Here is a 21,760-nt window from a genome sequence, read left to right on the forward strand (position 1 = left end):
TCATAATAGACTATCTATTCAGATGCATCACTTCAGTGAGGCAGCATCAGCACTTCTATCATGTGTTTTTTTTTTACAAAATGCCTGTAAGTACCGAAAACTGAGGACCCACTGAAGCACATATTTTAGTCTAATGTGTCCTGAATTGTGAATCCACGAAAATAGACCTCTGAGAAAAGATTGAATGTGTATCTCTTTAATGTGCCTGATAGTTCTTCAAAATATGGCAAAATTATAAAGTTTTGTAATATTAATTATATAATAATAATAATAATAATAATTATAATTATAACAATTATAATTATAATTATAATTATAATAATGGTCCAATAATTTTGAGACAAGTCATAAAAGACTATCTATTCAGATTATTCAGATGCACCACTTTAGTAAGGCACCATCAGCACTTCTGAGCAAAGTATATTTAATGTGCCTGATAGTTGGTAATATTGCAAAATTATAATTATATAGCAATAAAAAATAAATAATAATAATAATAATGATTATAATTAATAAATAAATAAAATGGTAAATAATATTCAGCAGATTTAAAAACATTCTTAATCATAAGTGAAATTTCAATACTCAACCATTGCATGGCACAGATAGGAATCTAAGCTAACGTCCACACTTCGAACTGACTGACGGTGTGTGACAAACCTTGCAAAACTGCGTCGTTTAGCATTATATATTTGAGTTAATATAATTGTATTGTGTGAAAATATATTGTAATCCCTTAAAATAAATGCTTCCTTGACTTATTGTCATTCTTTCTGAAATAATATTCCGTTTCCATACCTTTAACAACCATGAACCCAGCTGACAGTATGTGTGACAACTTCCTCTTCAGCAGTTGCAGCCAACCTGCGGTGGCTTGAATGATTCGAAACTACCAACCAATCACAACACGCGACTGAATTCCTGCAGCCAATCACAACGCACGTAAACAAAGAGCGGGACGCTCTGAATGTAGACGCGGAAGTGTATCGCAGTTTAGTGTTGTTGTTTTTCTCTGCCGTTTTCTCTTAGTTTTTTATTGACAATAAATAATACAAATTCGTCGGATATGGTGCGAGACGGGTTGTCAATCGAGTAGACTGCATATTCAGTCATCTCGCTGCTGGTGATGTGAGCTGAAGTCTTGTAGGTGAGTTTGAAATGAAGATAACGGAGCTCTTCTAGCCAGAGAGCTCTGTGTGTATATAGAGGCTGCTGACAGACAGCACCATGTTAAACATATTCAGGGAATTATTTCATATTCCCTCGAGGCCACTTTGAAGATTCAAATAATTTGTGTAACGTCAATACATGGTGTGTCGATAACAAACAAACAAAGGAGAAAGCGAAGTTCTTTGGGGAGTAACGTTAACTGTTCAGTAGCTCTAACTAGCACATCACGTTACGCATCATGTTACGCATCACGTTACGCATCACGTTACACGTTACGTTACACTAAACTGAGTTTAATTAGCTAGCTGAGCATCCGCGGCTTAACTTTGGGGCTTTCCGTTACAACCTAAACTTAAACATTAGTCTAGTTAAAAGTGTTGCAGGCAGCTACAAGTTTGCTAGCTATTTTACAGTTAATTTAAGATAAGATAAGATAAGATAGAACTTTATTAATCCCGAAGGAAATTCGTGTGCCAGAGATTGCTCAACAACAAAATTACAACAAGTTCAAGTGTATAAAATACAAGTGTATAAAATATATATTTTTAATTATTTCTAGCCCCAGTGCCTAATAGAATAACAATTAAGTAAGATACATTTAGTAAAATGAGTAAATAAGATAAGTAAAATAAAAAAGGTAAAGTAAGCTAACAAACAGAAAAATAAGTGATATTGCACATGTTGGACATTAATATTGCACACAATGAACAGTGATATTGCACATGAGAATGGAAAAAGAAGTGTTGCACATGATATTGATATTATATTTGTTGTCAGTGTTTGCTGTTTTCAGCTGTCCTTCCTGCGAAAGAGGTAGGAGCTGTATAGTCTGATGGTCACTGGTAGGACAGACGTTCTGTGTCGCACCTCAGTGGTCTCAGTGCTACGTAACTTTATATTGTTGATAATACCAGTCACTCACTTCATGATTTTGTACATTAACGCCAACTTACATGTCATTTTTTACTTGTCCTGCTAACATGAGCTATTTAATATTTCTTAGCACTCCCATTAGGCCCCAGCCAACCCTGTGAGAGATGGAGGAACTCTACACGTTAGAGAGGGAGGTCGGACGAGGCAGCTATGGTGTGGTCTTTGAGGGTCATATGGCCAAAACAGGACAGAGGGTGGCTATCAAGCGGCTGCCCTGCAGCAACCCGGAGTGCATTGAGCTCTACCTGCAAGAGCTGTGGGCCATGAGAGCCACTGCCAAGAACCATGTCAATGTCATTGCACTCCACAGCTGCCTCCTGCAGACTGGGCCGAGAAGCCTGAAGCCCTTAAAACCAGGGAAACTACCTCCACGTCTAGTTGAGACCGTGCTGAAGGGCATTGTAGTGGGAGCACAACAAAGTCAGGAAAGGACCAACACCCAGCAGGCCAGGCCTAAGCCTCAGGACAAGACTATATCATCTGATTCTACAACCCCACAAAGGCCTAAAAACAGAGCCAAGAAGAGGCCGGCCCAGAGGGAGGAAGAGCAGCCTCTTCGCTGCTTGGCCCTGTGGCTTGTGATGGAGTACTGTGATGGGGGCGACTTGAACCAGTACCTGCTCTCCAGGCCACCAGACTCCCAGGTGAACCACAGTGTGGTGCGACAGCTCTGCAGCGCCGTGGCCTTCCTGCATGATCTGGGTATCACCCACCGAGACCTGAAGCCTGACAATGTGCTGGTCTGTGTGACACCAAGAGGCCCCGTTGTCAAGGTAGGCAGACCGCTGTGACGTGACAATGTTTACGTCAGATCAAGTGGCATAGACGGTACACAGCTTGATGGAGAATTTGAAAGCATCGTAGTACTTAAACACAATAAACAATATTATAAAAAGCAATTTGAACTAATATTTGAGAATAAAAATGCAGTCCTTACCCTGGTGTACCAAAACAGCTGAAATACAAAATACTGAGAAAATCTTTATCTGGTGCATGTTAGGAGTTATATACGATGGAGTATTAGGGCCACATTGAGGGGAAACTCATTTGAGACTTCGAGAATAAAGTCGTAATTTAATGAGAATAAAGTCATACTATTTCAAGAAAAAAAGTTGTAATATTACGAGAATAAAGTCATAACGTTACTAGAAATAAAGTCGTAATATTACGAGAATAAAGTCATAACGTTACTAGAAAAAAGTAATTTCCTCCTCAACAAAAGAGTCGGTTTCCCCATCAGGTCCGTGTGGTTCTTTCTTCAGAATAAACACAGTTTCTTGCACAATCTCTTCAAGGTCCTGATACTGATGATAATGTGGTGCTGATGAGCCAAAAGATGAAGTATTTGGTTATTTGTGGAACCTAAACTAAAGTAGAACTTCACAAGATGATCCACGTTCCTCATTTTCACACAGGCGGCACGCTGCTTTATTTCCCCTCTAAAATAACACGTCAAATTACTGCTTTTTATATTATGAATTTATTCTCATAATACTACAACTTTTTCACTTAAATGTATGACTTTATTCTCATATTACACCTTTTTTTCTAGTAAACGTCTGACTTTTTTCTCATATTACTATTTTTTTTCTCGTAAACCTATGACTTTATTCTCGAAATCTCCGATTTATTTCATTTTTCCTCAAGGTGGCCCCAATACTCCGTGGTCAGAAAGTAAAATTCCAGGTCCAAGCACTCATGCAGATTGTTTGTGGGGGTTAAATTCTTTATTTAAAGGCGTATCATGCTTATTTCAGGTTTGTCCTTGTAATTTGGGTTTCTACTAGAACATGTTTACATGCTGTAATGTTCAAAAAACACTTTACACTTTATTTTCCTTGTACTGTCTGCCTGAATATACCTGTATTCACCCTCTGTCTGAAACACTCAGTTTTGGCGCCTGTCTCTTTAAGCCCGTCTCCCTGAAAAAGCAGGTCTGATTGAAGTCGCGGAGGGGTGTTCCTGTTACGCTCTACTTTGATTGGCTCGTGGCGTAAGGGAACGCCCACTTTTCTTCTTCTCTACTTTCTCAATGCACAGCTGGTTCTAGACACAAATAAAGACAGCAGACAACAGTTAACCGAGATGAGCTTTATTCATATGTTATGACACGGTCAACAGTTATCTTGTGAAGACTGTGGACATAGGGAGGTTGATGGTGGCAGTTCAAGCACACATTTTTGGAAATTGTGTATTTCTGCATAGCCACCTCGCCTTCGGCAAAATAGTGGCAGCCATACCCGAGATTTGTCTCCAGTATCCGAGGCAGCTCCTTCCTTTTTAAATTCGTTCTATGTATCTAAAAATAGAGAATTAACGTTTTGCTACCAGCATCGCTAAAAACAAAAAATCTCAAACGTCTAAAGCCCAATATTCAATTTAAAAACAAGACCGTCCAAGACCGAAAGATATTCAGTTTACTATCATAGAAGACAAAGAAAACCTGCAAATATTCCCATTTGAGAAGCTGGAATCAGAAAGATATTTAGCATTTTATTTAGTTTAAAGTATTAAAGCGGTGATCAAAATAGGCTAGTTGCTGATTCATTCTGTCGATGGGTTAATCGATTAATCGACTGATTGTTTCAGCTCTACTGAGTTAACATTGCCTTTCCTGCATAATGCAATATAATGTGAGTCCATATGTCCTTTACAAATCTTTACATATCTTTTTTTCAAAGGGGAAAATAAAGCATCGGGTATCAGGCCAATTACTATACAGAAAAAAAGAAAAGGTTCTAGAGTCATACATTTAGGAAGAAAAAGTTTTATGCCAACACAGAGCATGCTGTATTTCTTTTTCAATGACCTGTAGGTGGCAGACTTTGGTCTGAGCAAGATGAGCGAAGGTCTGGTGGACGGTGAGCCAACGAGGCAGCACTTCTCCTCCACCTGTGGCTCTGACTTCTACATGGCTCCGGAGGTGTGGGGTGGAATGACCTACACGGCCCAGGCGGACATCTTCTCCCTTGGCGTGATGTTCTGGGCCGTCCTGGAGAGAATCACCTTCCTGGAAGAAGGGGCCACGCAGGAACAACTGGGTGAGTAAATCAATGGAAAAGACCGGAGAGAAAGAGAATGAGAATATGTGATATAGACTCCCATTACACTTCCAACATGTAAATATATAAATCCAGATTTTGCCAGTGTCTTCATGTATATGGGATTGTGTTGTTGGGTGACTCCATCACCAGTCAGAGCACTCCCAGTAAGGTTGAGAAGGTTGAGTGTGTGGTCAGGCAGGTTGATGACGCATCGCGCTGAAATCGAGTTTGACTTAATTAACTGGCACATATTAAAAATGTCACATACCATACATCACACTTTCATCAACCGCAGATGGTACAATCATGATCTAAATGGCAAAGAGATGGATGATTAATGCTATGTACATTTTGATATAGATTATAGTAGCTCTATTTCTTATAATAAAAGCAGACAGTGTGTAATTCAGCCTTTCCTACTCACAAAATGCTGTCGGCAGTATGTGAGATACCAGTTTCTTTCATTTTAAATCTTTTTCATCTAGGATTTTATCACGATCCCCTTTAGCTGTTGCAGAATAAGGCCGCAGCTAACGATTATTTTCATTGTTGATTAATCTGTCGATTATTTTCTCGTTTGGTTGTTCGGTCTATAAAATGTCAGAAAGTGGTGAAAAAATGTCGATCAGTGCTTTCCAAAGCCCAAAATGACGTCCTGAAATGTCTTTACTAACTTTACTATCTGGTTTTACTGTTTTATAACTCAAAGATATTCAGTTTACTGTCATAGAGGAGGAAAGAAACCAGAAAATATTCACATTTAAGAAGCTGTAATCAGAGAATTTAGACTTTTTTTCTTGAAAAATTACTCAAACCGATTAATACATTATCAAAATAGTTGGCGATTAATTTAATAGTTGATAAGTAATTGACTAATTGATTAATCAGTTAATCGTTGCCGCTCTAATGCAGAACATCAGCTACTCTTCCTGAGGTCCACACAAAACATAAAAAGGTGACCACAACAAAAAAGACACTTGAATCCCAACTCAGTGCTTTTAATTTCACATTGATGGTAGGGCTGTCAATAGATTACAATATTTAATCTCGATTAATCACATGATTCTCCATAGTTAGTAATCCATAGTAAATAATCGCACATTTTTTATCTGTTCAAAATGTACCTTAAAGGGAGATTTGTCAAGTATTTAATACTCTTATCAACATGGGAGTGGGCAAATATGCTGCTTTATGCAAATGTATGTATATATTTATTATTGTAAATCAATTAACAACACAAAACAATGTCAGATATTGTCCAGAAACCCTCACAGGTACTGCATTTAGCATAAAACAATATGCTCAAATTATAACATGGCAAACTGCAGCCCAACAGGCAACAACAGCTGTCAGTGTGTCAGTGTGCTGACTTGACTATGACTTGCCCCAAACTGCATGTGATTATCATAAAGTAGGCATGTCTGTAAAGGGGAGACTCGTCGGTACCCATAGAACCCATTTACATTCACATATCTGGAGGTCAGAGGTCAAGGGACCCCTTTTGAAAATGGCCATGCTAGTTTTTCCTCGCTAAAGTTTAGCCTTCTTTGCAACAAGCTAGTATGACATGGTTGGTACCAAAGGATTCCTTAGGTTGTATCTAGTTTCATATGATGCCAGTATCTTCACTCTAGCTTTAAGACTGCGTCCACTACCACATTCGAAAGATCGATTGCATTAACGCTTTATTATGGCGTTAAATTTGACAGCCGTAGTTGATGGTATTGCAGAGATGCAGCTGTGTTCTTGTCAACTTGTCACTGCATAGATAGCTTCTGATGTAGGAGACTGAAGCCATAAGGTCTGCAAAACTCTGGCCAATTCAGTATGAGCACAGTGAAGAAGCATTCCACCAGCATTCCAGTAAAGCTGTGTAGAACAGCATTGAGATTTTAATCTCTCTTTTTTTTAATGTCCTATTTTCCTGTCAGGACCCATGTGGCCATAGGATGAGGAAGCGTCTTAATGGACGCAGGGCCCAGTTGTGCTCTGCGCTCCACTGTCAGAGAGTAATGAAATGGCTGTTATACAGATGTCTCATTTTATTCACAAAAAAATGGGCAGTGGGAGATATGAACCATTATCTCCAGGTTTAGTGCCTGAGAACCTCCCTGAGTCATTGATACTCCATTAGGCTGAATGAAATGGTTATGATCGGAGGGAGGAGAGGGGGCTTCACTGGATTCAAAACACAAAAAAAAAAAAAAGGCAAAATGGAATTCAGCAGCCCCGATCACAATCCTCTTTGTCAGTGAGAGAATGGGGAGAGGCAGCTGGAGGCTTTTCACAGACAGATAAAATGGTCCATTATTTTACTTTATCCTCTCTCAAGACCCACACAGCCACACAGTTATTTGAGTAGGCGGGGGGGAGCGGAGAGAGCACAGTCAAGGAGCAACACACAGCCTCTTGTGTTTGTCCTTGAAGCCCAGCGCTTCTTAGCTTTTTACTCAGTCAGGTTAGGAAATCATTGTTGGCCTTTTACCAGGTCAGTCCTGCACTTGACTAGAGATGCACCGATCCGTCTGATTCAGTACCGATACCGATAGCGATACCTGGGCTTTGGGTATCGGCCAACATCGAGTACCGATCCGATAACAGTAGGGATGTTCGTAATTAATCGTTTAACCCTTAACCGACATTAAGCATTTTAACCGATTAACGCTATCGGTTAAAAGAAATATTTATTATTAATTCAAAAGCTGAGCGGCTCAGAGGAGCGGCTCGTCACTTTAAGGAGAAAAGCTGGTCCACCTTAACAGCCCACCTTAAGAGGTGGAGCTGGAGTTGCAGGATACAGGAAGTTGGCTCCGGTCTCTCTGGCTCCCTAGAGCGGAGTGGAGGAGTTGTAGTTTCATAGCATTTATTCAGCGACAAATAAACTGTACACACACTGCTACACCTACGATCACAGCTAGAACGCCACCAACAACCTCACACTCAACACACACACACATACACTCAGTTACGCCGCGCTGATGTATGTGTGTGGCGGCGGCGAGCAAGATGCCTCCGGCAATACTAGAGCTGCTAACGTAGCACAAATACACACACTGTTTATCAGGCAATCGCTATCGTTAATCCGGGCAGACAGAGTGTCGTTACGCGGGGTAGACACACAGCTGACAACCTGCTAAACTTAACTAAATGTGCGGTGGAGACTTTTACTGGGAAAGTGGCTGCATGTCCGCGACACTACACGCAGCGTAGCTGCTAAGTTAACGCTCCCGGACGGTGAACTGGGGACTCAGTTGTCTGTTGTGATCATACACTGCAGCTGGCGCACCGCTGCATGCGAGGCACAAATCTTGTCGGTTAACGGTTAATAATCGGTTAACGAGGGTCGGTTATCGGTTAAGAACATTTTTCAAAATGAGCATCCCTAGATACCAGTGTTTAATTAATGAGCTGTATGCCTCATGGTACGTGTCCACAGGCTCCGTCCGTTCCACGCTTCCCACTCATTGTCTATGTAAGCAGCCGTGCAATGCATTGTGGTAGCGTGGCGGCGCGATTCGAGAGACGGAGCGTCACGACGCCCGCTCCTCATTTGCATAAAGATGAGTTTGCTAGTTTATGCAAATCACGGGCGTCCGACGCAACTCGCCGCCTCTCGAAACTCCCGTGGATCTTTCAAAATAAACTTTGATTCAACACATTCAACAGCTGCGTAGATTATTTCTCGCCTCAGATGTTTTCAGAAACTATTTTCGTGAATTAAGAGAAAAAAATTTCCAAACAAGCCGCCATGTTGTTGTCGGTTTGAAAGCTGGGAGCAGCAGCTGCCCACGGAGGGAAAATGCTTCTCACAAGGTGGGAAGAGCCTTGTTTCTAGTGACAGCCCATCAAGCGTCCAATGATGGGAAGCAGCGCGTCCCCTCGCGATAAAAAAGAGCCCCTGTGGACACGTACCATCACTGTGTGGAAGTTACTGGGATCATTCTGTTATGTGTAAGGCTCAGACTTGACAAAATGTAACAAATAAATACATAGATATAAATTTATTGAATTGTTACTTATTATTAAAGTGATAAATTACAATTTATCATCAGCAACTTGGTCAAAAAAATCTTCAAAATGAACAGGATTAACAATTCAAACGTAAACCTTTTATAAGGCAACAACAAATTGGTCAAAACTTACAATTCTAGTATTTAATGTACAGAGTGATGCAGGGATGACGTATTTTTGTAGGCCATTCAGGAAGTTAGCATCGCCCTGGTTCCCTCGACAAAAAGCCAATGGGATTTTTCCATTTTAAAATTCCATACGCCAGAAAATAAGCTCTGTGGCGAACAAACGTTTATGATACATACTTATACGTTTTGTTCCGTAAAATAATCTCCACAAATGAACACCACTTTTATGATTTTTGAAGGGTGAATGCAATCGCCAGAAGTAAAAAGCTAACTCATCTTGGCTGTAAACAAACTACACCACGGCCGCTTCATGTGACCATCATTAAGCTAAAGGCAGACCAGTGATCGGCGTTATGACGCTTTGTACTCTCATTTAGCCATTTGTTAGTAACCGCCTTTCTTAAAACACGTAAAAGCTTCAAAATTCATGAGTGGAATATTTATTGATGTATTTAAATCTCCTCAGCTTGTGTTAACCACAGACCTTATTTCAGGCATCTAACTAAAAACCCATTGACTTCCAGACGAGGGAACCGGAAGTGCTAACATGCTAACTCATTTCCTGGTTTTATGACTCATTCCTGTAGCAGTCGATAGTATATACAGCACGTATAGACTTGAATCAAATAGATTGGCCCCATTGTCACTAGGGCTGGGTATCGGTACTTGATACCTCTTTTAAAGGAGCGGTGTGTACGATCTGGCGGTATCTAGCAGTGAGGTTGCAGATTGCAGCCAACTGAAGCCTCTCTTGTGTGCCAGGAGTGTAGAAGAACTACGGTGGCCCACGTGAAAACGCGAATGGCCCTATCTTGAGCCAGTTGTAGGTCATTTGGAGCAGAGCCAGTACGTAGAGTATGTGGTGAAGAGAGAGAAAGAAAGAGGAATGAGTAACGTTATCGACTCCGGCCCAAGCAGGAAAAGTTAAGTGTTTGGTTTGTCCGTTCTGGGCTTCTGTAGAAACATGGCAAACTCCGTGGAGAGGAGTTTCCCTATGTAGATATAAATGACTCATTTTAAGCTAACGAAAACACAACGATTGTTATGGTCAGGTGATTTAAACACGAAAGACAACGTACTTATTAATATTATATTCTATTTGTGTCAATAGATTCCCCTAATTGTTACACACTGGTCCTTTAAGGGTACCGGTATTTGTACTGGCATCATCATTTTTTAAACGATATCCAGTCCCAGTTGTCACCGTTACGCGATCCAGCTGTTTGAGTCAGTATCGGGCCAATATTGGTATGGGTTCATTCCTGCACTTGACTATAGACTTCACTTCAAGTGTTTAGGTCAGGGTTCAGCGCAGAGCATCATCAGGGGAAGAAGACTTGCATGACAGATGTGTTACTAACAGCGCTCCATTAAAACACAATTATACTCTCTAGAAAATTGAAAACGGACTACAAGAAACCTTGAGATTAAGTAACAATTGATGCGTTTTAATTACTTTCAGGATAATCCTCCTACATTTTTTGAGGCGGGCTGCAACTAATGATTTTATTCTCCCCTCTTCATTAATCTACTAATTTTTGTCGATTAATCATTTAGTCTAGATAATGTCAAATAAAGACAAATGACCAATTCACGTTTCTCAATTATTCTGATCAGCAGACCAAACCCCGAATTATTAATGTCATAACGATATGAAAGAAAGAAGAGAAAGCTCATCTCAGTACTTCAACTTTGCCCAACTTCTGAGGTCTAATCAGCCACATCCATTTAAACCACCTGTGTGAGTGTGCAGGGCTTTTACTGGTTGTACCGCTCAACAAAACGCACAGGAGAGTGACACTACACACAAATTCTTTACTGACAGAGAGACCAAAAATGTAATAATAAGCCTGTCTGTTGTTGTCTTTGTGAGGCGTTCATGGAGCTGTTTCATCAACCGCCACAATTGGTTTAATTTTTCTCCAGCTGTGAGCAGCTCCGTTTCCTTCGTGCTCTGCAGTGCTGTAGTTATGCATACTGATTAGACCTGCTTACAATTGGTATGTAGTATGGAATTGGGATACAGCTTTAGGCTTTGTACACGTGCGCAGTCCTGAGAAGACGTCAACCTAAGGCCCAGACACAACAACCCGACATCAGAGATCTAGCGGCGATGAAGGCCGACCGCTGCGTCGCCTCACGTCGTCTTCGTCTCGGCCGACAAGTTGCATTTGAACAAAGACGACAGCTGACGGCCAGTTAGCACGTGCATTCTGCGCCTGCGTGAGAGGAAATATCTCTCCATACCGGCAGGCGGCGGTAGTCTGTATTCGTCATTCAAAAAGGGAAACCAGAAGACCGAGGACGGCGGGTATACAAGCCGTTGTTATGATACGTACATGAAACAAAGAGGCGTTTGCCGACCATTTTCACACCACTCTAACTCACCGCTTAGCTTCATTCCAGATGGCCTTGTCGTTGTGAAAATATCCGTGTGTTGGAACGATCAGATATAGGGATGCACCGATACCAGCATTGGGTATCGGGTCCGATACTGTGCTCATGTACTCGTACTTGTACTCCTAAAACGGCTCCAATACAACGGCACTGCTGGGGTTTTGCTTGCACCCTTTGCAGTGCAGCGGGACACATCGCAATAACTAGACCGACGGACGCTCACTGACGGCCCCAAACTGTCAGACAGACGACCGTCGGCTCGGTATGTCGGGGCCTTTAGGAAAAATAAAGCCTGTGGCGTTTTCGTTTATATTCTGTGTCACTCACCAAAAGCCATTGTGTGTATCCAGTAGGACCGCAACAACTAAACTAGACACTGGACTATGGATGCTCATTTTGAAAAATGTTGTTAACCGATAACCGACCCTCGTTAACCGATTATTAACCTTTAACCGACAAGATTTGTGCCTCGTACCAGCTGCAGGAGCACAACAGATATTGGTTGACGGGAGTCTCCAGTTCACCGTCCGGGGGCGTTAACTTAGCAGCTCCGATGCTGCGTGTAGTGTCGCGGACATGCAGCCACTTTCCCAGTAAAAGTCTCCACCACACATTTAGTTTAGTTTAACAGGTTGTCAGCTGTGTGTCTGCCCGGATTAACGATACTTTGTCTGCCCGGCGAAACTTTAGCGAGTGTCCAACAAACAGTGTGTGTGTTTGTGCTACGTTAGCAGCTCTAGCATTGCCGGAGGCTTCGTGCTTGCTGCCGCACACGTAGTCTGAGTAACTTAAGCGGGTTTCCAACGTGATTAATTAATAACAATCGTGATTAATCACAATTATATATTTTTCTTGATTGACAGCCCTAATTTTTAAATAACATTTGTTTTATATTTCCTCTTTTCTTTGTCCTTGGAAAACTAAAAAAAGCACTGGGGCTCTATTGGCAATTCCTAGAAATACGTCACACCAGTAGCCACTTGACTACTTGCAAATACAGATGTGGCCCATAATCACTGACATAAAGTGGCTCCCTACAGTCAGCCAGGAACCTCCTGCATGATGACCGAACAGCGTCTCCCCTTTGTGTTTCCCTCTTTAGGCGCCTACGTGTGCAAGGGTCGCTGGTTGATGCCGCTGGGGGAAGCTTTGTGGGAGAACGCCGACCTCCAGTTGTGGATCCCCACGAAGTTTAAGAGAGCGCCCCCGCTGCCACCCCCTCCCGGTCCGGCCGTGTGCACCCTGCTTTTAGACATGCTCGCCTCAAACCCGGACGCTCGCCCCCCGGCGGACCAGCTGGAGGCCAGAGTACGCTCTGCTCTGAAAGAGGACTCCCACTGACAAAGTGCACTTAATGGCTATAACCACCGTCGGCGCTACATGGAAATATTGACGGCGGACCCCCCCGACTGCAGTGCGTCCTACACGTGTAAGCAATAGCCACTTTACTGCCGCAGGGAAGAAATATGTATGATTATGTGGGATTGCAGGTGCTTTTCTTGGCACTGAAACAGAAGCTCAATTTCTAAACTGTGAGCCACATAAAGGGAAAAACACAAAACGAGTCCATGTAGAGATCTAGTCGGACTCACTCAAGCTCTGTTTGATGTAGGAGCCACGCTGTTGCGAGGCTTTGAACGCTTGACATAGAAAATCAATTTTTAATGTGTACATATGACTGAAATGAAATGCAAGGGATTATTGCTGCTGCTGCTTTTTGTGTAAGCTTCTTTTCGGGTGTTCATTTTTACTGGATTTGTGGCCATTGAGGTTTTTACGTTGTGACGGCCCAAGGGTCTCTTCCAGGGCCTCTTCCAGGGCCTCTTCCAGGACCTCTTCCAGGACCTCTTCCAGGACCTCTTCCAGGGCCTCTTCCAGGGCCCCATCCAGGGTCTCTTCCAGGGCTGGTGTACTGTTTGGTGCTGTGCTGTGCCTGTGTGTTGCAGTGTTCCTGGTCCCTGGCTGGTTTGAGTTGGAGGTGAAGGTGGATCAGGTGATTGGAGATGGCCGGCCACGGTTTCTCTGGTCTATAAGACCCGCCCCCATCCTCAGAGTCCACGGACTTCATTCCCCTGGCACCATCGGGTGCCGTCAGCGATCGCTTTTGTTGTGTAGTTTGCTTTAACATTTTTTTAATTAATCCTGGTGGCCTGTTTTTCTGTCGGCTTAATTTGTTACGATTCATATTTTGTGTTATCTTTGTTAACTTGATCAAACTTTTGTTAAAGGTCCCATATTGTAAAAAGTGAGATTTTATATTATAAAGCAGGTTTAAGTGCTTTATAAATACTGTTAAACTATCAAAAACGCTCAATATACGTAGAAGTACACAGCCCGTATTCAGAAATTGTGCGTTTGAAACAAGCTGTTAGGATTTCTGTCCATTTGTGATGTCACAAATATACAATATTTAGACCATTACACGGTTTTAAACGTAAACATTCTAAATGTGTCCCAGGTTATTTCCTGTTGCAGTGTATGTAAATAACATCAGCTGACAGGAAGTAAACATGGACCCAAACTGTTGCCTAGCAAAGTTGAAATGCACTAAAACGGAGCATTTCAGACAGAGGGTGAATACAGGTATATTCAGGCAGACAGTATGAGGGAAATAATGTTGTTTTTTTAACATTACAGCATGTAAACATGTTCTAATAGAAACACAAAATAAAAGTATGAACCTGAAAATGAGCACAATATGGGACCTTTAAATAAATCTTTGTTTGTAGTTACTCCCTCGCGGTTTGTTTCCTTATCTGTTATGGTCCCAGAGCCAGGACATAACAACGTGTTGAAAAATGCTAACATGTAATTATTTTATAATTATTATCTTACCCAAATATTTCCACCTCACATTGATGTAGCATGTATCTAAGAGTTCACTGGGCTACCAGATGTCTTCAATATGTAAAGTGAGTGAACCAAATAAATAGAGTAAAGTAATAAATACTACCTTTGTGACACTAAACAACTCTTAATTGTTAGCAACAGATGTCGAACAGGTCATTCCATTACTCCAAATACATTATATGTAGAGAAGGTGGAGTACAGCCTCAAAATGTGTGATGGATTTGAGTCAACATGATTGGGCTACCTCCAGGTCTGAGAAGTGAAGCCAATGCAGGAGTACTTTGAACTTGCTTTCTTTCTAACAGCCAGCAGGGGGCGACTCCTCTGGTTGCTAAAGGAAGTCTGATTGTATAGAAGTCTATGAGAAAATGAGCCTACTTCTCACTAATGATTGCATAAACTCATTTTTACAATGTCTACTGAGAAATGTTGTAAACACGACTTTATTGTCTCAATCTCTAGTTTCCAGTCTTCTTCAATACCGCATGATGTTCATTTAGTAAATGATGGTCCCATTTAGAGTCAGATAGACCATAAAGCAGGGGATGCTTTAGGGCGGGGCTGCCACGGCGTTGTTGGTAACCACAGTTAAAGCATCAGTAGGCGAGATTGGCGCAAATATGATTAAAACAAAAGTTATTTTTATAAAACGGTTGCTATATCGTGACAGTAGAACATGAAACGGGTAACCTGAAAAAAACCATGTTCCCCTGTGTCCTCCGGTGTCCTCCGGTGCTCCTAACGGCATCTGCAAGATGGGCTAGATTTTCTAAAGTCTGAAAACAGAGCCATGAGGAGGAGCAGAAGTCTAGTTTTCTCTCAGAACACTTGAATTACAATATGCTGAAAGGTTATTATGGAATTTTTGCCGAATGATGCCAATAATATACTGACTACTGCTGCTTTAAGTAAAGTCTGGTTAATGGTCGCCGTAGTTAAGCCAGCGCGGGGTGCGGGCGCCAGAAAATGACATTGTCATGGCTTCCGTGTGGTGCGTGAAGACTCTACAAGCTGTCGCGAAGCTTGGTCTTAACTACATTGCCAACTGCGTGTGCCGCGCTTTTCAGCATGGACGCCTTCGAGGGAAGACTAGCCGAGCAGGTTGGCCTGTACAGACATCTCTACGACTGTTCCATGAGAGAGCACAGGGACAGTCACATGACCACAGGGACAGTCACATGACCACAGGGACAGTCACATGACCACAGGGACAGTCACGTGTCATTAAATACTTGGAAAGAAATAGGCAACACACTGGGGAAAGAAGCGGCACTTGTTGACTTCTTGCTTATCCACATAATATTTCGTTTGCACGCCATCCCGCGCGAGTATAAACAAAGCTTTAACTGTAACATTTTGGTCACCTAAAAATGTCTAATTCAGCGTTCGGTTGTACTTAGCTCCACCCTCTTCAGGTTGCAAAAAAACAAGATGGCGACGGCCAAATGGCGACGGTTCCAAGATGGAGACGGCACCAAGATGGAGATGTTCAAAAGCCAAGATAGAGACAGCACCAAGATGAAGACTGCCAACAGCCAAGATGGCGATGGCCAAAAGCCACGATGGCGACGGCCAAAAACCAAGATGGAGACGGCACCAAGATGAAGACGGCTAAAAACCAAGATGGCGATGGCACCAAGATGGCGGCGGCCAAAAACCAAGATGGCGACGATAAAAAAACAAGATGGCGACGGCCAAAAACTAAGATGGTAACGAACAAAAACCAAGATGTCTGTGGCCAAAAAGCAAGATGGCGACGGCCAAAAGCCAAATTTGGCGACGGCACCAAGATGAAAACTGCCAAAAGCCAAGATGGCGACGGCACCAAGATGGCGATGCCCAAAAGCCACGATGGCGACGGCCAAAAACCAAGATGGAGACGGCACCAAGATGAAGACGGCTAGAAGCCAAGATGGCGACGGCCAAAAGATGGTGATGGCCAAAAACTAAGATGGTAACGACCAAAAACCAAGATGGTAACGACCAAAAACCAAGATGTCTACGGCCAAAAACCAAGATGGCGACGGCCAAAAGCCAAGATGGCGACGGCACCAAGATGGCGACGGTTCCAAGATGGAGACGGCACCAAGATGGAGACGGCCAAAAGCAAAGATGGAGACAGCATCAAGATGAAGACCGCCAAAAGCCTAGATGGTGACGGTACCAAGATGGCGACGGCCAAAAGCCAAGATGGCGACGGCCAAAAACCAAGATGGTAACGACCAAAAACCAAGATGGTGACGACCAAAAACCAAGATGGTAACGACCAAAAACCAAGATGTCTACGGCCAAAAACCAAGATGGTGACGGCCAAAAGCCAAGATGGCGACAGCACCAAGATGGCGACGGTTCCAAGATGGAGACAGCACCAAGATGAAGACTGCCAAAAGCCAAGATGGCGAAGGCACCAAGATGGCGATGGCCAAAAGCCAAGATGGCGACGGCCAAAAACCAAGATGGAGACGGCACAAGATGAAGACGGCCAAGAGCCAAGATGGCGATGGCACCAAGATGGCGACGGCCAGAAAACCAAGATGGCGACGACAAAAAAACAAGATGGCGACGGCACAAAATGCCGAACTAAAGGCTTCCACAAACGGCAGTCCACAAACCAACGGGTGACGTCACGGTGACTACGTCCGCTTCTTATACACAGTCTATAGTCAACACACAAAACTAAAAGTCTCAAAACAGTTTTTTAACTTTAAACTTTATACGCAAATTGAAATGACTCGAATATGTTTTTTTGTTTATTTTGAAATATGACTTCATTTTTCCACTAGTTTGCTTCGAGTCAGCAACATTTCAGAATGTTGCTTTCTTAAATCATAGAGAGGATTTAGAAACTCAAACTATGTCCATGTGTGAGCGTATTAGTGTGATATATCTGCACTGAAGCTGGCTAAGGCAGCATGAGGCTCCCGGTGAGTAACGATCACTAATATACCACCCCCTCGTGAACAGGAAATTAAAGCCGGGCACTTGGACTGTTGCTGATCGTATCCACGCCGAGTCCACATCATTTATTACTGGTCATCAGTCTTAGTCATTGACCGTCCCTATCTTCTTAGATCACTACTTATTTCAGCAAATCTGGCTCACATGCCTGAAAAATTGTTTTCAACAGTGTCCAGAAAACTTTTTTTTAATTCAATGTAGTTTAAATCAACCTGAAACTAACTTGTATATGAGGAGTAGTAACATCTTAATATGTATAATTCATGCTAGTGACCCACAGAAAAGGCCTTCATAATAAATGCAGCATTAACATAAACATAACCGTCCTCCTGCCTCTTCTCTCAGCCATCCTGGTGATGAGACTCTGAGCTCAGTAGTGTCTGGGATGTGGACGTCAGAGGGACGAGTGGAGATTTAAGCTAGAGGGGGCTAGCTCAATGACTGTGACCTTCAGTGGGGAGAGACTCCTCACGCTCTGCTGGCCAAGCCAATAGCTCACTCAGACGACCTTTGACCTCCCTACTTCTCAAGAGAGTTGAGAGGAATTGATGGAACCTCTGAAGTTTAGGTTTAAATGAATGTCTTCATTAGGGCTGTCAATCGATAAAATATTTAATTAATCGCATGATTGCCCGTAGTTTATCAAGAATAATCGCACACTTTTTATCCATTCAAAATGTACCTTAAAGGTCCCATATCGAGCTCATTTTCAGGTTCATACTTGTATTTTGTGTTTCTAATAGAACATGTTTACATGCTGTAATGTTCAAAAAACAACATTATTTTCCTGTCTGAATATACCCAACGGAATTGCGTTGCTAGGCAACAGTTTGCGGTCCATGTTTTACCTCTTGTCAGCTGATGTTATTTACATACACTGCAACAGTCAATAAACTGGGACACATTTAGAATATTTACGTTTAAAACCGTGTAATGGTCTAAATATTGTATATTTGTGACATCACAAATGGACAGAAATCCTATCGACTTGTTTCAAACGCACAATTTCTGAATACAGGCTGTGCGTATTACTCTGTATATTGAGCATTTTGATGGTTTAACAGTATAGAACTTAAACCTGCTTAATAATATAAAAGACATGAAAATCTCACTTTATAAAATATGGGACCTTTAAAGGGAGATTTGTCAAGTATTTAATACTTTCATCAACATGGGAGTGGGCAAATATGCTGCTTTATGCAATTGTATGTATGTATTTATTATTGGAAATCAATTAACAACACAAAACAATGACAGATATTGTCCAGAAACCCTCACAGGTACTGCATTTAGCATAAAACAATATGCTCCAATCATAACATGGCAAACTGCAGCCCAACAGGCAACAACAGCTGTCAGTGTGTCAGTGTGCTGACTTGACTATGACTTGCCCCCAAACTGCATGTGATTATCATAAAGTAGGCATGTCTGTAAAGGGGAGACTCGTGGGTACCCATAGCACCCATTTACATTCACTGATCTGGAGATCAGAGGTCAAGGGACCCCTTTGAAAATGGCCGTGACAGTTTATTCAGTGTAAGTTTAGAGCGTTATTTAGCCTCCTTCTCGACAAGCTAGTATGACATGGTTGGTACCGATGGATTCATCAGGTTTTCATACCAGTATCTTCACTCTAGCTTTACAACTGAGCCCGCTACAACCTAAAAATTGCAAGTTGCGTTAATGCGTTAGAGAAATTAGTGACGTTAAAGGTCCCATATTGTAAAAAGTGAGATTTTGATGTCTTTTATATTATAAAGCAGGTTTAAGTGCTATATAAATACTGTTAAACTATCAAAACGCTCAATATACGGAGAAACACACAGCCCGTATGCAAAAATTGTGCGTTTGAAACAAGCCGTCAGGATTTCTGTCCATTTGTGATGTCACAAATATACAATATTGAGATCATTACACGGTTTTAAACATAAACATTCTAAATGTGTCCCAGTTTATTTCCTGTTGCAGTGTATGTAAATAACATCAGCTGACAGGAAGTAAACATGGACCCAAACTGTTGCCAAGCAACGCAATTCCTTTGCAATTCCGTTAAAATGCACTAAAACGTTAGTGTTTCAGACAGAGGGTGAATAGGGAAAATAATGTTATTTTTTGAACATTCCAGCATGTAAACATTATCTAATAGAAACACAAAATACAAGTATGAACCTGAAAATGAGCACGATATGAGACCTTTATCACGTTAACTTTGACAGCCCTAGTCTTCATACATTCATGATTGGGGTCATCGTTTGGGTCTGATGTCTGATTTGGGAGATTATATAGGTTGAATTTTTTTTTCCAAGTCCATCTTATTACTTACCTAATACTTGCATGCCCGTATGTGTAATTCAAGAATTCCCTTTAGTCATTCCCTCCTGTCAGTATTGGCTGTGAAGTTCTGCCCTCTCGGTGTGACTTCATTCTAAGAGATTGGGAACAAAACATCTACAGTCCTTGTTAGGTGCAAACATGTGCTTTTGACCAAAATCACACACCATGCGCTACATACCCCATTATGTGTACTATCGTTCGACATACTTTTGTGTGAATAAACAGTGGTGTTAGAAAGTGTTTCATGTCTGCCATAATAACCCTGATGAGCTCTGAGAGGAGCCACATGCTCAGTCTGCAGGAAGAACATGACTCTGTTTGCTCTGCATGCTACCAGCCAGACCTGTTCTCCTGCATGTCTTCATCCAGTGTGTCTAGAGTGAGTTACTCTTTAAGGTTTATCCCTTTGATATGGCCATGTCTTTTTCTGTTCACTTTAGGACCAAATTCCCACGTTTAACCGGACTATTGTTTGTGTTTATATATTATCAGGCTTTGAGTTATGAATTATGATTACAATGAGTAAATGCATTTGCAACACTGTTCATATCATGCATCTCCCTCTGTTTGGTGTATCTAATGCAGATACACCATTTGATGATATTAGGGGAAGTTCTTCTAACACAGGAGCTCTCTAGCTCCTCTCCATTGGATCCCTGTGGATTTATAAAAATGGAAATGAATAACTTTCTTTTGTTTACATTTTCATTTTCATTTATTATTGTTGTAGGTCTATGGTACGACGGTATGACGGAGTATTAGGGCCACATTGAGGAAAAAAAAGTAAATCTGAGATTTTGAGAATAAAGTCATAATATTATAAAGTAGCAATTTTACGTGTTATTTTCTTTTTTTCTTGTTAAGTTATGACTTTATTCTCGTAATATTACGACTTTTTTTCTTGTTAAGTTATGACTTTATTCTCGTAATGTTACGACTTCTTTTCTCGTTAAGTTATGACTTTATTCTCGTAATGTTACGACCTTTTTTCTCATTAAGTTATGACTTTATTCTCATATTATTACGACTTTTTTTCTCGTAAAGTTATGAATTTATTCTCCTAATACAACTTTTTTTCTTGTTAAGTTATGACTTCATTCTCGCAATATTACAACTTTTTTCTCATAAAGTTATGACTTTATTCTGTAAATCTCAAATGTTTTTTCCCTCAATGTGGCCCTAATACTCCGTAGTACATTTGCTCTTGGGCCCTCACTGCATTATACTATATAATTAGAATATAATCTGTGTTACTTTCATCACAATGATCAAATGTTTTGCGGCTCCGGACAGATTTGTTTGGGGCTTTTTTTTGCCCGAAATGGCTCTTTTGATAGTAAAGGTTGCTGACCCCTGAACTAACATAAAGTCCCTATTTCTGGTGGAAATATCTGGCTCACTGTCTCTAATTCTGGTGCCTCCTGTTCAATGCTCAGTGTCCCTATAGACTCCAGCCCTCGCCAATTAGGTCACTAAACAGTAGTTTGGATCTTTTCGGACACATTGAGCAGTAATTTACGTCGTCACTTCCTGAGAGCCTGTTTGCATGGTTGGAGATGTGTAACCATGGTAACCCCATGCCAACCTCATGTGACCAAAACGACTATTTGTGAGAATCAAAGTCTGAATTAATTTAATATATTACGCCTAGCAAAGCAACATCATATATTTGCACTAAAATTGAAGCGTTATTGGCGTTACAGAGCTGTCCGTCGTCGTCTGTTATGAATGTTGTCGTCACTACCGCATTGCATTGTGGGATATTTATGCCGCCGAAGTGTCCGGCGTTTGCATACTGTAATATTTCACTGGAAATAGTACGAAATTCACGTACTATTGGTACTATACTAAGGTTTCGGACATACTAAAAGTATCTCACATCCTGTTTTAGCGTACTGATTAGCATGTTAGTGTGGAACTTTGGACGCAAGCATG

At 41.5% G+C, this 21,760-nt stretch overlaps 1 protein-coding gene and 1 long non-coding RNA gene across 3 annotated transcripts in view; one reads left to right on the forward strand and one right to left on the reverse strand.

The window, feature by feature from the left end:
- The window catches only part of LOC141756264 (uncharacterized), a 214,979-nt gene that overhangs the window by 133,240 nt on the left and 59,979 nt on the right, over positions 1 to 21,760 (reverse strand). The window lies entirely within an intron of this gene.
- On the forward strand, positions 959 to 14,629 carry LOC141756256 (serine/threonine-protein kinase pdik1l-B). 2 transcript variants are annotated; one of them, XR_012591423.1, is made up of 5 exons: positions 959 to 1,147; positions 2,174 to 2,876; positions 4,919 to 5,144; positions 12,786 to 13,502; positions 13,586 to 14,629. XR_012591423.1 is itself a non-coding variant. In XM_074615851.1 (4 exons), exons 2-4 carry the CDS (start codon positions 2,208 to 2,210, stop codon positions 13,022 to 13,024), a joined length of 1,134 nt encoding a protein of 377 aa, XP_074471952.1. In that variant the 5' UTR covers positions 959 to 1,147; positions 2,174 to 2,207; the 3' UTR covers positions 13,025 to 14,629. The 2 variants fall into 2 exon arrangements, 1 of the variants encoding a protein (XP_074471952.1); XM_074615851.1 differs by having other exon boundaries at positions 12,786 to 14,629.

The sequence above is a fragment of the Sebastes fasciatus genome, chromosome 18 (assembly GCF_043250625.1).
Source record: "Sebastes fasciatus isolate fSebFas1 chromosome 18, fSebFas1.pri, whole genome shotgun sequence".
Taxonomy (NCBI): domain Eukaryota; kingdom Metazoa; phylum Chordata; class Actinopteri; order Perciformes; family Sebastidae; genus Sebastes; species Sebastes fasciatus.

Coding starts and splice junctions, on each gene's coding strand:
- LOC141756256 (XM_074615851.1), top strand. CDS start 2,208: ATGGAGGAACTCTACACGTTAGAGAGGGAGGTCGGACGAGGCAGCTAT. Junction 2,877..4,918: donor CAAGAGGCCCCGTTGTCAAG/GTAGGCAGACCG, acceptor AATGACCTGTAG/GTGGCAGACTTTGGTCTGAG. Junction 5,145..12,785: donor GGCCACGCAGGAACAACTGG/GTGAGTAAATCA, acceptor TTCCCTCTTTAG/GCGCCTACGTGTGCAAGGGT.